General features: G+C 39.1%; 2 protein-coding genes across 2 annotated transcripts; one reads left to right on the top strand and one right to left on the bottom strand.

Moving 5' to 3' along the window:
* Positions 1 to 2,250: 2,250 nt before the first annotated feature.
* LOC145470085 (uncharacterized) lies at positions 2,251 to 4,730 on the bottom strand. Its single transcript, XM_081453913.1, has 2 exons — positions 4,332 to 4,730; positions 2,251 to 3,373 (listed from the first exon to the last, which is right to left on the bottom strand). The coding sequence occupies exons 1-2, from the start codon at positions 4,404 to 4,406 to the stop codon at positions 2,666 to 2,668; spliced, it is 783 nt and encodes a 260-aa protein (XP_081310039.1). The 5' UTR covers positions 4,407 to 4,730; the 3' UTR covers positions 2,251 to 2,665.
* A 1,077-nt stretch (positions 4,731 to 5,807) lies between these two features.
* On the top strand, positions 5,808 to 12,693 carry LOC145470121 (uncharacterized protein C7orf57 homolog). The gene is made up of 8 exons (XM_081453954.1): positions 5,808 to 6,018; positions 7,112 to 7,466; positions 7,665 to 7,790; positions 8,402 to 8,554; positions 8,961 to 9,066; positions 10,210 to 10,265; positions 11,109 to 11,165; positions 11,576 to 12,693. Exons 1-8 carry the CDS (start codon positions 5,991 to 5,993, stop codon positions 11,616 to 11,618), a joined length of 924 nt encoding a protein of 307 aa, XP_081310080.1. The 5' UTR covers positions 5,808 to 5,990; the 3' UTR covers positions 11,619 to 12,693.
* The last annotated feature ends 3,356 nt before the right edge of the window (positions 12,694 to 16,049 follow it).

The following is a 16,049-nucleotide window of genomic DNA, read 5'->3' as shown; positions in this document are numbered from 1 at the left end:
CCCTGTGGTCCTTGGGGGATATATGCTTGGAAGGACGGGTTTTGTAGTCCAGATGACTTCTGTCGCTAAGATATTAAGCAGTGTCAGAGCTAGCAAAGTTGAAACATGCGATTTAAATGCTTGTTCAGTTGAACTTTACCAGCTTTCCTTCGAAGGTAGGAGAAGCCTTAAGGAAAGTCACAAGCAACAGCAAAAGAAGGGATTTCATCTTTGCTCGAAAAAGTTTCAAAAAGGGAAACACTACGCTTCCGATGGATTCGCATGCGATGAGCCACTGCGGCTATCTGCGGCACTGCCAACCTTTTATCAATACACATTAACACGACTTCTTAATTTAGTTCAGTCATACGATTTTTTGGTAAGATGTTAAGATTTGTCAGCTGATATCTCGTGACTCGAAGCATATCAATCGTAATTGGACAATCGAAATCCGGAAAGGGAATCCCGAACTGATCTGTTAGAACAGTGCCCGTAGAGTGGAAGTGAATTCCAAAATTAGGTAGCCTTCAGATTGAAAAAGCGCGTTCGTTTTCATATTACTGTTCCTTGCCTTATACATTGCATAGCTTGGCTTATACATAGCTGTTGATACATTGATATTTCGTAGATATATTTTGAAATGGCAAAACAATATAAAAAAAAAAACAAACCGCTACGTTCTAAGAATATGTCATGCAGAGATTTTAACTGATCTCACAGGTTTTGAATAAGATCATTTAAATTCCGCTGTGCCAACAAATTCTCGCTAACCGTGCTCCTCTTCACTGGCGCTTTTCAAGTTGTACGACTGGTGTAATAGAGGATAAGTGCTTTAGTCGAGTGCACTGTAAACGAATGGCCGTTTCCAGTGCTAGAATCCACAGGGTTCCAGCAGCACCCCGGATCCGTTTATTGATCCTCATTTTCCAATAACGCTTTAACTCGTGAAGGCATCGTGCACGCAATCATCTCATCATCTGTGGCAAACAACAGCTATCTCAAGGAAAGCACGTACATTTCTAAGAAAACCATACCCTTATGACCTCGCGGTAAAAGAAACCCCCAAAAAAGAAAAAAAAAAACGCTGAGGATGGAGGGGGGATATTAAACTGATTGCACTGAGCTGACGTTGAATGAGTCAAGACCCAGTAAGATGCTGCATATAAAATAAAATGACTGCCGCCGAAGAATTGCCGAGAACAAAGACAACAGCACTTCAACGAAGACGAAAGTCCACTTTGCATTCTTTATCTTAATCATATAACTCCCCACCACTACCCCTAGAAGTCTAAGGGGGGAGTCTGGTTACATTTTGAGCCCAAATGTGTAATAGTTGAAAAATAGAAAACATGTACCGTGTTTCTATCAAGTTTTAGTATAAATCTACTAGCTTTCTATTACGAATGACGTCCTCTGATTGGCTACGCTACTCACGTTCTATTCTGTGATAGATAGTAAGTAGCGTAGCAGCGTGCGCTGGGGGCCGCTTCTTTGTGTTTTCGAAGTGTCTGTGAAGAGGATTTAGATGAAAGTTTTGAACGACTAGTAGATTTAAACTAAAACAATTAGATTATTTGCTCTCGATTTCTATACCTGATAGTTGATTCGGGCTGCGCCCGGCACAACTCGTAAAAATATAAAGTGATACTACACATCAAAACATCTAATAAGATATATATATTGAAGACCAGGAGAAGTTGATGTTTCCTTTAGTTGCTAAACAGGAACGACAAAAACTGAAGAATGTTTGGATATTTCAAATCCGTTTGTTCCTGAAAAAAACCTAAATTAAAGTATGTGGAGAAAGTACTCAAATAATTCGAAATGTTACTATATGTCCGTCAACTCGTGCCTAGGCCCCGCGTGGTCCCTTGCGCCATTCTTTAATTATGCAAATGCTGCTCATTTCTTAGCTTTCCAAGAGCTTTCCTTGATCACCCTACTTATTTACAGTGATATGCTAACAAGAAGAGGTAAATAAAAGAAATTTTCGTAATAATTACGATTTATTTCTACATGTTTCAGAGTTATCTTTTGGTTTCGGGTTGGAGACATAAGTAAGAAGTCCAGAACTGATCATAATTTATTAATAAATGGTTGTTTAATTTAGGTTGCTGAGCTAGTTTTCAGCCCCTAAAGAGTAAAATCCTCAACATATGCTCATTCCAGCTAGTTGTCCTGATTACGAAAAACGCAAAAAAAACTGCTTTTGAAAACAAAACCAGTAAGACCGCCGAGAACAGGGTAACTTTTGTGAGGACATTGGTTTAAAATTAGTATGCTGTTTTAGGGGTTTGTGTCTCATTTAATCATGTCTTTACAATAACACCCTTATTCTAACAGATCCAGTAAAACTACAGGAAGTATTTGTCAATTTCTGATGATGGCCACTGAGTTACTGATTTTTGATTATCTGATAACTAGACTGCCAGTAGTCCCTCTTTTGCATAGTCCGTCGAGCGTAAGCGTAAACCTAGCCGCGAGGAAAAAAAAAGACAGCCGAGCACAGGATTTCGCGCGGCCATTTCTTTCTTACGGTTTTCTTTCGCGTCGCGCTCGACGAACTAAGCGAAACAGGGATTACTCATAGTCTATGTTGTGACGCATTGACAATTTCTGATGAACTTTTACTTTATCACGGCAAACGGTACGGGCAGGGAAAGAGATATTATTCCGCCACTGAAGATCAGTGTTCTCCTAAGTATCCGCCAAACCACCACTGGGTTGTAGAAGACGCATCTCGGGAACAAGTGAATTCGGGGTTTAGTCCATCTCCATAGTAACCGAAGTAGTCTACTACTCGCAGTCTTGGGTACGGTGGGGGAGTAAATTCACAGCCTTCATAAGAGCTCTCGATGTGAAGCAAGTAGCCGCCAGAATACTGCCAAAATCTAACTGTAGTGCCACTTCCACCAGCATTCCCAAGAATGTTGATATACTCTACACGGTGACACCATCCCATGGCCCCTTGTAACATGATGTCGAAGTCGCTGAATTTTCCCCTGAGGTAATCTTTGTAAATGATTATTCCGGCGCGAAGTTGGAAGTTGCAGGTTGCGCGCCAGTGGGTTGAGTGTTTACGGATGTTAGTCATTCGAGCCAAAGTCTGGCGGTAGATTTCCCAATTTGGAATTTCCTCGTTGACGGGAGCATCTTCATAAAATGCCCTGGATTTAAAATTGGTCATGTTCTGGTATTTCGTAGTCACCCAGGACATGACTAGAGTCCAAGCTGACAACGGCGGCTCACTTGAGAAGTCACAAAACGCCCGGTAAACCTGGCCGTTGTGGTCGAAAAGGACGTAAAGGCCAGTTCGACGGATGCCACGCCGAAGGTAGTCCAAACAAGATCGAGGAATGTATCCCTGCATTATCAAGTCGGTGCCATGAACAGACTGAAATTAAGAATTGACACTACTATGGGTTAGTTATACTATTGAGAAGAGAAGGTACCGAGACTCTATCTTTTATTTTTTGGTCTACCTTCCGTCAAGCACAATTTATATCTAATCTACTACTATTACTTGACTAGCAAATGCACTCGCATTTAAATACCATCACGATATCGGACCCTAGAATCACAAGACTTTAACGTGCTGGCTATAAAATGATAAACAACTTATGATCACGAACCAAAAATGCTAAATTCTATACAAGTTATTGAGCTTCATAACACCACGATGGTGAAATGGATTTAAAACAGGCTCTAGATTTTGAAATACACTCTTTCTTTTCTGATAAGTATATTGTTTTTCCGGCCCAGGATAAATATTCTTATTTTTCTGCTTATTTTAGGCTGAAAATATTCTTTTGAATGTTCTTAGGAATACAAGGTGGATAATCTCGACACAACGTCAGGTTATCTGTCCTATCATGGCTTTGACGGCGTTAAAGTAATTTTGGAGCCAGACTATAGACAATAAATTCTAATATGACACACATAACTTCTTGCAGAAATGTTGTTAGCATCGAAAATTCAGCCAGTGCTGTTTTTTGGCCAGTTTTGCCGTTTGGAGAGAAGAAAAATTTTCTATATGGTTAAGTTAAAACATATAATTGTGTTGTATTTACAAATTTTCAACGCTCAAAATCTCAGCCTCGGGGTTATTCTTAAAATATTCTTAAAATTGAGCAAATTTCGATATTGTTATAAAATACATTCTGATAAAAAGGAAAAAGCGTAAGTCCTTAGGCATAATTGTATGGAAGGACCGTGTGAGATGTGCAGTCTCGATTACTTCTGTCGCTAAGATATTCAGCAGTATCAGAGGCAGCAAAGTCTGGCTTCCAAATGTAAGCCAGGGACAAGCCGATTTTAAAGTAACATGTATTTCAATGCTTATTTAAACTCACCAGCTTTCCCTCGAAGGTAGGAGAAGCCTTGACGAAAGTTGCAAGGAGCAGCAGCAGCGAAAGAAGGGATTTCATCTTTGCTTGAAAAAGGTTTCAAAACTAAGGGCAACACCGACTGTTCCGCTGGATTCGCATACGAGGGGCGATTGCGGCTATCTGCGACACTGTTCACTTTTATCAATACACATGATGACTTCTTTTAGTTCAGTCATACGATTTTCTGGTGAGGAGATGTTTAGTTATCAGCTGATATCTCGTGACTTGAAGCTTAGGCACCCAACGGATCGTTTCAGTAAATTATCTGTCCGGAAGGCCTTCAGTCCCCTGTGTTTTTCTTAAGCAAATTGTCATCTCGAACTTTCGTGATATGAGAAATTTAATGACTGTTGATTTCGGATTGTTAAAAATGTCGTTTTGGGTACCGATAAAAGGTCAGTGATCATTTTCGGAAAGGCGATAAGACCTAAGGTTTTCGGGAAATGGACAAAAAAGCCCCAGTAAATTCGAGAATACTCAAGTTCCCCTAGAATAACCAAACAGATAAAAATTCCGTAGATATATTTTAAATGAAGCATTCATTCATTCATATTTTGAAATGGCAAAGAAAATTAAACAAACAAACGCTACATTCTAAGAATATGACATGCAGAGACATCGACTGATCTCATAGCATTCAGTGAATAAGATCATTTAAATCAGTTGTGCCCTGATTGTAAGAAACAACAAATTCTCGCTAACACTACTCCTCACCGGTGCTACTCAAGTCGCATGACACAGAACTAACTTCAAATCCCATTATACTACTTCTTACTAACCGGGCTCGAGGGCCATGCTGTAAGTTACGCCGGCCGAGTCAGTTTTCCCCCATCGATTTATACAGCGTTCACATACCGGAAGGGGTACAGCTACACATATCTGGTGGCTTATAAAACACATAAACGATACTTCTGGGTCAGGCCATGTACCATAGAAATGACATGCTAGCTGTTACAAAAGAAAGAGTTTTATTCTTAGAAGAGGCCACATCCACTCAAACGGCGTCAACAAGAAAAATGTCGCCACGAAATGAGAATTCTGTTGTTGAGATGATTCCAAAAGCGATTACATAAAAAGATAAACTGATCGAGTGGACTCTATCGTAGATTAGTATTGAATTTGCGGTTTAACCAGCAAGAACCGCAGGCAGACGACAAGTTATGCAATCTATATGCAGGTAAAAAATTAGCCATCTGGCTAGCCCGCTTGCAAGGAACGAGGTTGATCTGGCACGCACATTTGTCACGTTACCAGTTCTCTGGGTAATTTTCTAACGTACATGAGAAAGTTTTATTTCTGATTAAAAAAAAAAAGAAAAAAATGAATCCGTAAATAAGAGAGGAAATATTAATGACTTTCCACAAGAGAACTACTCGATTTTAACCTTGTTCCTAGGCTCTCTCTCCTCTGCCTCCATTGTAGAGAGCCTGGGAACGACGTTTGCTTTCTTACTGTGACGTGTGACGTATCGTCACGCAACGATGGCGGCGAATCCTGTTACCATAGAAACAAACACAATCTTTTTAAAGCGAACCGCCTCGTCTATTTTTCAGCAGTAAGGAATATCCACGAAAACAATACGACAGAATTGAGAGATTCTTTCGAGGTAGTTAAAAGATATAGATGCCTAACCCACATATTTCAACCCAAGGTAGGTAGTTCACGGGTTTTTTTAGCTTTTACAATTATGAAGATTTGTGAAATCTTCGTTTCAGCCGCCATGTTACGCTCTAAGCAAACATGTAAAGTCTCACTTGTTGTCACAGCAAAGGACAAAGTGGAAGCGAGAGTTTTGTGTAATGTAGGTCGTAGTTGTTTTTTTGCCACCTAAATCGTGTTTAGGTTCCTTTAATCTTGGTTTTACACGTATTAATTTACAAGAAACTTACGGTCTGTAAACAACAAAGCAAAGACGTGAAAATCTTTAACTTTGATGTGCGACTTGAAGCTAAGGCCAGGTTCATACGTCGCATTTCTGCCGTGTCGAATTCAATTCAACGAATTAAATTCGACAGAAATTCGACGTCTGAATCGGCTGCCGCATTTCTGCCGCACGTTCGACTGGTCTTGTCGCATTATCCGACAGAAATGCGACACCGCTTCAGACGTCGAATTTCTGCCGTGTCGAATCTAATGCACACATTATGTTAATGTAATGAGCATGCGTAAATGTGTTCCCGCCAAAGAAAAAGAAGAAATTTAGCCATTCTCGACCCAATGCAACCTGAACATATTGCAACACATACTGCTCCGTCGTCAGCCTTCTCCTTCTCTTTCCATTGGCGAACAGTTTTTAGCAAAATTAAAGTCCTTCGTCGCTCAGTATTTTCGTCCGCCATACTGAATACTCTACATGTAAAACATTTTCTGCTGGCCGACATACCCGACAGTATAAATTCTGAATTAAGTGCGACACAAGTGCGACGTATGAATCCACAGTCGCATTTCTGCCGCACTTAGTGGAATTGAATTCGACACAGCAGAAATGCGACGTATGAACTGAGCCTTACTGTGAATTCCAAGTGGCCCGATCTTGAAGCAGAAGTTCAAAGATCGCTCTAAATGCTAAGAATATTTTTTGCTTAGTGATTCTTTTGAGCCTATTCAGTGGAAGGGAGAAACGTTAAGGGTGAAAAGTACGTACTGTAAGCCTAATACTGTAGTTGTCGAGAGGTGGCCACATTGTAGAGGAATGACTGTGATGTTGTAGTTTCGTTCACCTGACTCTTTTATTTTTTCGATAGACTGGTACTACCATGCTCCCAGTAAAAGGGCTGTCCAATCTCCCAAGGCAGTACCTCCTGCATCACAGATCCCAGGGATTGGGGGATTACCAGATGAGTCAGCCATTCCTGAAGGTGATGACAGACACTTCAGAAGAAAGTGGATCAGAGACACTGACTCAAACTACATTAAACTTGCCAAGGGGGGTGGAAGGAAGAACCTTTTGGCATTTCGCAGTCCACCCCTGAAAACGGAGGAACCAATTCCTTACCCAAGAGTAGACTGGTTTGATCATGAGCATCCAGTTGAAGATGAACTGGAGGAATCTGGTTATGCCGGTCAATGCCAGGAGGAACACACAGAACACAAAGAGGGGTAAGAATCTTCAGTGATGCTGCATCTACGACCATGTACTCTGAGTATTAGGTGAATCTCTACGGGAGTCTTTGGTACAGAATTAAATGGATGTAGTAAAGAGGTGACTGCTGTCAGCAGGTTTCAATAAGGACTGGGTACATGTTCAGGGCAAAAAACACTCATGTATGAGTCTCTAATGTTGTGTGGTCTTTTCAGATATCATGTCCTTCCAGAATGGTATGTCCATGTCCATGATGTACCAGATGATGATCAATATGTGACGGCATCATATCGAACCAAGCGACCGATCATGGGACATGACAACCTTTCAAAATGGCAACGGTAAGAATACACTAAGAAAACTAAAAATGCATTGCCAAGCAGGCAAGTGATGGTACATGTAAGTCTGCATATGAGCCAAGTGACCCATCAGGCTGGAGCTTAGCCCATGCAGTTACTATAGCATGAAGTGCAAAGGCATATTATTTCTACGCCCCCCCCCTCCTGGATGGGATGCTTGTCCATTGCAGAGCTACCCCCAGTATTAAGGTTGCCGGTACCCTTTTATACACCTGGGTGGAGAGAGGCACTGAGAGAGTGAAGTGCCTTGCCCCGGAACTAGACCTCTTGATCTGACGTTGAATGCACTAACCATGAGACCACTGAGCCTCCCACAGGGCAAGTGGTGGGAACCAAACAAAATCTTTACCTAATATCCTGATGTGCCACCAAGTTCTTGGAACTAACATTATACAATTGTAGCTAGGAAATATATGGCAACCAGAAGTTTAGGAGAATTGATATTTTTGAGCTTTGAACTGGAAGGGTTTACACTCTCCATAGTTGAAGAGACACACCAGAGAGTTAAATACATGTATAAGGATAACAACGCATATTGATCGTTAATTTTTCTATATTAATACTTGACATTTTTCTGAATTATTCTATTGCAGGGATGCTAAAGATGCAAGAGAGAGGAAGCCCAATAATGTTAGACTTCCACCTTTGAAGAAAACTCACAAGCCAGACAAGAGATATGAGGAACTGATGGAAGCACAAAAAAGTGACTATCAGACACAAAGAAGACAAGTTAGACTACCAAAAATGTAAGAAAAAATAAACAAGTATATGGTCAGTAAATTCACTGTAGAGTATGAAATGAAATGCGGTGATGTGAGACATTAGATTGATGTGGAGCCTGCTACACAATGCTACTGTATGTGTATACTCTAGATAATCACCTGTCATAGTTAGAAAAGCAAATGGACTCTCAATCTTTTATGGTCACTAAATCAGGGTATAATTTCCTGCTAGTTGAAATGTGTTTTCTTAGGAAACATTCCTAGAAATACATGACATGTGCAGTAATACATGTAGCACCTCCGACAGATGGTTTTTGGTTTATAATTTTACCCCCACCACTTGGGAAAAAACTACAGTGTATGTCAGCTTAACTTAATTTAGGAGTCTCAGAAATTTTTATCATACATTTGATTAATGCTTTTTGTTTAGAGATAGTCAGCCTGTGGACTTTAAGCATTTGTTATCTATGGGTTACCAACGAGACTGGTTTGACGAACAAGGACAGAGGGTTAAGGATGAAAGAGCGGAACGAAAGGTGTTTGAAAGCATTTTGCATAACTTTGGTTATTTTTTTCTTTAAAATAAAATTGTTGAATCTTGTACATGACCAAACTTGAAGTTGTAAGCATGACGGGCTGATGTCACAATCAACTGGTATGGTTTCCAAATCTTTACATTAAGAACAAGATTCGCGCATTTGAAAACTGCACAAGTTAGGGACTTTGCAATAATTACCTTGAGGGGGGACTGGGAAATGGGTGAAATATGCCCCAAAACTAAGTCATATCCCCCCTCTTATTAAGCAAAAATTAATTTCAACCCACCCTCACATAATGATAATATTAAGGCTAACCCCCCCCCCCCTTGAAAAAAGTCTCCTCCCATTGATTCCGTCATACCTAGTTTACTTGTTGGAGTTCTTCCTCCGCCATAAACTGTCATCACTTCAAATGACTCTTCGACATATGTCAGAGTCTTTTGAAGAGTTATCAGAATCACTGGACTCTGAGCTTGTGTAATATTATTCAGGAATTCCTGCCTGATTGAGCTTTTTTCTTGAAGCTCAATTTAATCATACTGTGTTTTATTTACCACACTCTAAATTTGTATTGCTATTAAAATTTCAACTGTTGGATTTTTCATTCTGCTAAATTATGATGCCATGTGTGCTAACATTGGCGTCTTTCTTTTTCATTGAATAACATTATAGTGCTACTTTTGCAACTTTTAATTAAAGTTTCCTGTTTTAATAAATCCTAGTGCAATAAAGTAGCACTGTTTTAACATATAAAACAGGAGGCATTCCTTTCCTACTGCATGACAGATAGGAAAACAGCAGTTCATAGATCAGAACACCTTAGAGTTGATAAATTTGTCAGTTTTAATCCAATGTTAGTATTTATATTTGAACTCTAATAACTCTTCCACTACTTTTCCAGTTTGCAAAACGAAAAAGTAATGCCCCCCTGTATGTATTAAATTTTACATCCAACCCCCCTCTCTCTTGTTGTCATTTTCTTCTATGCCCCCCCTCTAATTTTTCAACCCCCCCCCTCCAGGTAATTATAGCACAGTCCCTTACAAATTGAATCTGCGTTTACTTAGCTTATTTTAAGTTGCAGTGAGAATAGCATTTTATTGGTTGTTTAATGTTATGTAATCAATGGTTGATTTGCAGAAACAACAAAAGGAAATGGAAGAAAAGAGGGAGATACAAAACAGGAATGCAATAAGGTAAGCTTTGTGTAAACGCAACAGAGCTCTCCTTGCATGTAAATGACAGTATATACATTTGTTGGGAGTCTCCTGTATACATCTAACATATCTCCCAGTCTCCTGTACAGGTCACCAAATCTTCTGGACTGGGTTGTTCAAAGCCCAATTAAGCTAATCCAGGATTAGCGAGAATTTTGATTTGAGTTTTGTAAATTTTCGGTGAGGTTTTCTGTTTATACTGTGTCCTTCAGTTTTGAGCTTGACTAAGCTCAAACTAGACAAAACATAAGCAGTAGAAAGCATTTTTATGTGAGAAAAATTAATGTTTCGGTTAACTTTTAATCCTGGGTTAGTGTTAACCAACTTTCAAGCAACCCGGCCCTGGAGAATACTAAAGAGGGCCTGTAAAAATACACATTCAGATATTTTTTGATCTACTTTAATTTCGCATTTTTTATTGGAAATTTTTGATATTTGACGCATTTTTGTGGTTGAATTAGCCACGCTTTACAAGTAATTTGAATAGCTTTTTTAAGCGCCAAGATGGTAAAATTGCCAATCTCCCAGTTTCAATTTTTTTTTTTACATGTACATGTAGGTTCTGGCATCTCTGACATGTATTTTTTGCTTGGGGATATCAACATGTTATAGTCTCACAAAATCTCTAGTATAGTAAAAACAACAGCAAAAAAAAAAAAAAATAAAAAATAAAAAAATAAAACAAAACAAAATGCAATCAAATAAATAAAAAAAGGCTGTGAATGAATGTTTAATAGATTGAGTGTAGAGCTGACAGAATGAGATGTAGAGTAATGGTTGTGTGAACTCATCTTGATACGAAACGTACATATTCATTTTCAGGAAACCTAAACATCTGAATGCTTCTGATAGTGATAAACCTATCTTCAAACTCAGCAAGTAAGTCTGATCAGTTGTTTAATTTAAAAAAGTAATGCCCTCCTGTACATGAAGACCAATATAGTGCCCTTGATGCTTGTTTATGAGTGCATGTTACTTTGTAAAGGTTTTTGAGTGGCTTTATACCTGTACACATGTGGCTTTTATGAAGTGAAACTGAATGTAAGCATCATGTACAACTGTACATTGGTAACTGTGTACACTGTTCTACAATAATCAGTTCTGATCTATTTTCAAGAATATTTCAGTGGTGGTCTTGTAGCTGGAATGACTAATTTTTTCGCTTCAACTAATGAAAATGTTACAATGGGTTATGTTATTACTTGAGGATGTGGAATTTTAAGTTCTATTTTGATTTGAGAACTACAATCTTGTATTTTGTAACATTAAAATTTTTGTTATAATCTTAGGTTTGAGAAGGTTCATCCCAGAGTGGAGAGTTTCCGAACATAATCATGACGAAGGCAAGATTCATGCATGGTTCCCAAGACAAACAAAACTTCATGTCAGGTTATAAAATATCCTGGCAAGTTTAAGAAAGGTCTTGAGATGAAATGGAAGATTATTACCCCTACAAGAGGCATTTATTACCCACTGATTCTAAAGATCAAGATTATGGCCAAGATGTTGGGTAGCATTGCTGAAAAAAAGATGCAAATGCGTATGTGCATGTTTTTAAGTTATAGTGTATTTGAAAAAACTTTGAGACTGCAGCTGTGTGTAGCTTTAACACTTTCAAAAAGTTTTACTGCGCCTTTCAATAACATGGGGACTCTCAAATTTAAAGCTTAACCGACAAATGCTCTTTTCGCTACAATCAATCAAATGTTCGGCGGTTCCTCCCAGCTTCCGACCACTACCGAGCACGAGGTAATCAAATCGTTGAGCTCAGTTCAGGCAACGAAACAGTCTTAGGCAGTAGTCAGAAGCTGGGAGGAGCCGCCGAACATTTGATTGACGGTAGCGAAAACTGCATTTGTCGGTTGAGCTTTGAATTTTAGAGTCGGCATGTTATCGAAAGGCGCAGTAAAAGGAGAAAACAAAGAAAGGAATTGTTTTACTGTTTTGAAATTTGGACATTCCTTACATGTAACTTTATTTAAAGAAAGCTTCAAAGTTTCATAAACTTGTGTTTAACTACTTAAAATGAAAGTTAACCAAAAGTTTCATAGTATGCTTTCACTGAAATGATGAAATAACTGAACCTATAAACACTATTTATAGCGAAGCCACAAGCTTTATAGAAGGGAAAGGTAGAAGAAAGGGAGATGTTTAAAAAGAGTTTAATAGGTTTCTTTTAAAGGCATTTGAAATATTTTAGGGAGTTTTGATTATAACATTGTGTATATTGCTGTACATATGTCTTCCGCAAGTTTTCTGGTGTATATAAACAAGATGTAACGTGATGTTTTGTGTATACATATAAACACCAAGTTGTATTGACAATACAGGCATGATGTATGAAACAAAAGACTTTGAGAAGTAAAAAAAAATAACAATAAAAATTAAAAACAAAGATTAAAAACAAAATAAAAGTGTTTCCCACCTAGTCATGTGTTATTTTTAAACCGACTCTCATGTCACACTTTCATGTCACAATACTTTCGTTATTTACAATATCTTACAATGGAGACACATATATAAACAAATAGCATGGTCAGGATTAAACCAGAGGCTGCTCATCTTGGAGACCTGCTGTGGTTATGAGTACGACCGGACACGAAAATCATTGTCCCCCCCCCCCGGATTTTCAAGGGCCGTCGAGAACGCACCGGACACCACAAGAAGTGTGGTGCTTTACCAGGCATTAAACCCTATCTCCAGACAATCTGATTTCAGGGTGGAAGCCTGTTACAAGGAAAAGAGAACTCTTTCTGGGGCTCCCGCCGGCGTCTCTGGGTTCGGTTGCGTTGCCGCACCCACCACCAGGTGGTAATATCCGTGTTCCAGTTCGGGAATATTAACCCGCTTCCCTTTCTATAGGAGGCCCAGAATCGGGCACTTTGACACGGAATTACCCTACCTCTTGTGAAGTGAAATGATATACAGTTTCACCTTTAACATACTTCATGACAGTACTTTCACATGTTTCCCAACATTATACCAAATTTAAAACCGTTAGATTTCATCAGTTGTGGAATTTGTTGACTGAGCAGTCGAGCCTGCAGTCTGATCAAGCTGCGTGAGCCTTACGGTGCATGCAAAGAGAGAACAAGATTGCACAACTGCACGAGATGAACCACCACTTTGCAACGTTTAATTTGTTTAGAATTCGTTGCGTTTGTCGCTTCGGTCTTTAGTTTCGTTGTTCACTTGTAAATTCAGACTTGTGATTTCTACGTTAAAAAGCGATTTCACATCAGTATTTTTCCACTTTTCTAAATGTAATAACCTGGATTAAGGTGGATAGGCTGTAAAAGGTCGCGGAAGACATGCAGGCATTACCGGGTGCCACGTTGCGCCTGCAGTAAGTTCGGATTTCTCCGGTAGAATCACATCTTTCATTCCAACTTTAGCCAAGTGATAAGCAATATTGGTGCCCAAGGCTCTCCCGCCGATAACAGCGGCATCGGCATCTTCTTTAAGACGTCTGTCTAGCGGTTTTTGGCTGTAACTGAGAAAAAAATTGATAACAAACAAGACGCATGTCTGCGTAAACTTGGGCGTCTTTCCTGGCATATCGAGCCGTAAACGCCAGGAAATCGACATGGTGAAGTCTTAGTTGTCTTTTGTCGATTGTTTCATAGCTCTAGCATAGTGTTGTATATTGATCACTGTCCGTTTTTTTAAGCCTGGTCTGTGGTCTGCGTTTTTTTAAAGTAAAGCAATGAAGGTGTTGGCAGTAAAATGCTAACTTTCAACCTATATGATTGTATTTGTGTCCATCTATGTGGCCAACAGGATTTTTAAAAAATAGATAAAGTATTGCTTATTGAAATGAACTCAGATACTAAAATGTCATGTTTGTTCTATGGGTTAACACTTTTCAACCCAGCTTGTTTCAGATATTGTTTTGAATGATTGCATTCTTTTTGTTATGGTATGATTTGGGAGAGTTTTTTTTAGAGAAGAAGTAACTTTTCTTTTGCGGAGATTTTGGAAAATGTGTAGTTTCTTAAATTATCCATATCTCCCACACGGAAGGGATTTTTTCTAATCCCCCCACTCTAGAAATTCCAATTAAGCGTCATACATTTCCTTAAAGTTTTTGGCCTTTGAGACCACTGCCACCCTTAGGAATTTCCAATGCATTCTATGGGGGAATATGGACATATTCTGGAACCACACAATATTTTATTACTTTTTGGGGGTTAAAAGGGAAACTATAGCAAAGTTTGCAGGGATATCTTTTGTTAGCTTCATCCCCCCTTGCAAATGGTATTGTTTTTTTGGAAAAAAGGGAACTTTGATTGAAATTGGTGTTTCGTGGGAATTTCTGTTTGTCAGTATGTTTAAGGAGTACTTCAAGCTTTTTGAATGAAGAACAATGTTTATTGAACAAATAATTACCAATAAATTCTGATCTATGTTTCTTGTGACTGTAGATGCTTATGTAAATGCTTTTCTGTTCAGTACAGATAATCAGTCGCCTAGATAGCCAAAGTAAGCTCTAGATGTTTACACTATTTTCCGGCCGCAATGTTGGCGTACCGCGGAGGTACTCGTCTCTGTAAATTTGTGCGAAATATTTCGACGAATATCTGAACTTGGGAAAACGCACAGAATTAAAAATTAGCGAAGTGTATTAAACTCCTATAACATCACAATTTCTTGATTTAATCCACTAAATGGTTGTCGAATAAATTTTTTATTGCGTCAGGATTGCGTGACGGTGCAAGCCAAGAATTGTTTTGCTAGGGTCAACGTACATGTACATTAGTTTCTTTCAGCTTAAACGTACAATAATTCGCTACATGGGTTTCACTCTTGTAAAGACACATAGCTCTGTTACAAGAAAATAACGAGAAAATATCGTTTAGTTGGAGATTTTATCTTTATTATACTTAACGAAGTTTCTCGGCGCGTTTTACTTAGGTGTACTCGAACAGATACATTCGTAAACAAATTTTTTAACCTTTCTGCTCTTGTCGCTCAGACGTTCTTGAGTTCGTGCTGGGATTCTAATTGGTTCACGATCATAGATGACGCTTATGAAGATGCTTTTTATCAAGTTGAAGGGTTGATAACCCCGGTTGATGGCTCGTTTGGTATAACATGATTCTTGATAAATTCACTCAAAATGTTCGCTCGTAAATTGGTCTCTCGTAAGGCTTGGAGACCGACGCGTTCCGAAAACGCTTAATGTCCTTTAGTGTTGGTCTACCTCGAACGGTGTGTTCGTTTGTATATCATTTCATCGCCCCAGAAATCATGGAATCCGTGCTAACTTTTCACGACGACAACTTCTGTAAATTCCATGTGCTGTACGCATGCACAGGTGACGCATGCGCTTTAGAGACCAGACGGCGATTTGTGACTGAACGCAAACAAAAATGACGGGCAATTTTAAACTTGGGCTCCCTTTGGAATACGCCCAAGTAAATATTTAGCTTTTTCTCAGAAAAACTAGCTGGAAAGACTTGAAATAACTATAACAATATGAATTGATATGTTGGTAACTATAACAATAACAATAATACTAAGCAAGAAGTTACTGATTTATAAATGTTATAACAAATTTACCGGGGCGGCGGGCAAGCAGCGAGGCCTGGAACCAAGTTTCTATGATCACCCCAGTTAACCCCAGTTAAGAAATTTGGCCGAGCGAGACTAAGTACTGGTTTGTGGAAAACAAACATGGCGGACAAAGAGGATCTGTCTCAGTGTACCGCGTCACTTACACAACAGCCGCGAGAAGCGAGCGAGAAACAATCCATTACAATC

Source organism: Orbicella franksi, chromosome 15 (genome assembly GCF_964199315.1).
Source record: "Orbicella franksi chromosome 15, jaOrbFran1.1, whole genome shotgun sequence".
In the NCBI taxonomy this organism is placed as follows: Eukaryota; Metazoa; Cnidaria; class Anthozoa; order Scleractinia; family Merulinidae; genus Orbicella; species Orbicella franksi.
This window is presented reverse-complemented; position numbering and strand designations above follow the sequence as displayed.

Excerpts from the sequence above, each read along its gene's own strand:
- LOC145470085 (XM_081453913.1), bottom strand. The coding sequence starts at position 4,406 with ATGAAATCCCTTCTTTCGCTGCTGCTGCTCCTTGCAACTTTCGTCAAG. Across the intron at positions 3,374-4,331 it reads CTACCTTCGAGGGAAAGCTG|TCTGTTCATGGCACCGACTT; the intron begins GTGAGTTTAAAT and ends TCTTAATTTCAG.
- LOC145470121 (XM_081453954.1), top strand. The coding sequence starts at position 5,991 with ATGCCTAACCCACATATTTCAACCCAAG. Across the intron at positions 7,791-8,401 it reads AACCTTTCAAAATGGCAACG|GGATGCTAAAGATGCAAGAG; the intron begins GTAAGAATACAC and ends ATTCTATTGCAG. Across the intron at positions 11,166-11,575 it reads CCTATCTTCAAACTCAGCAA|GTTTGAGAAGGTTCATCCCA; the intron begins GTAAGTCTGATC and ends TTATAATCTTAG.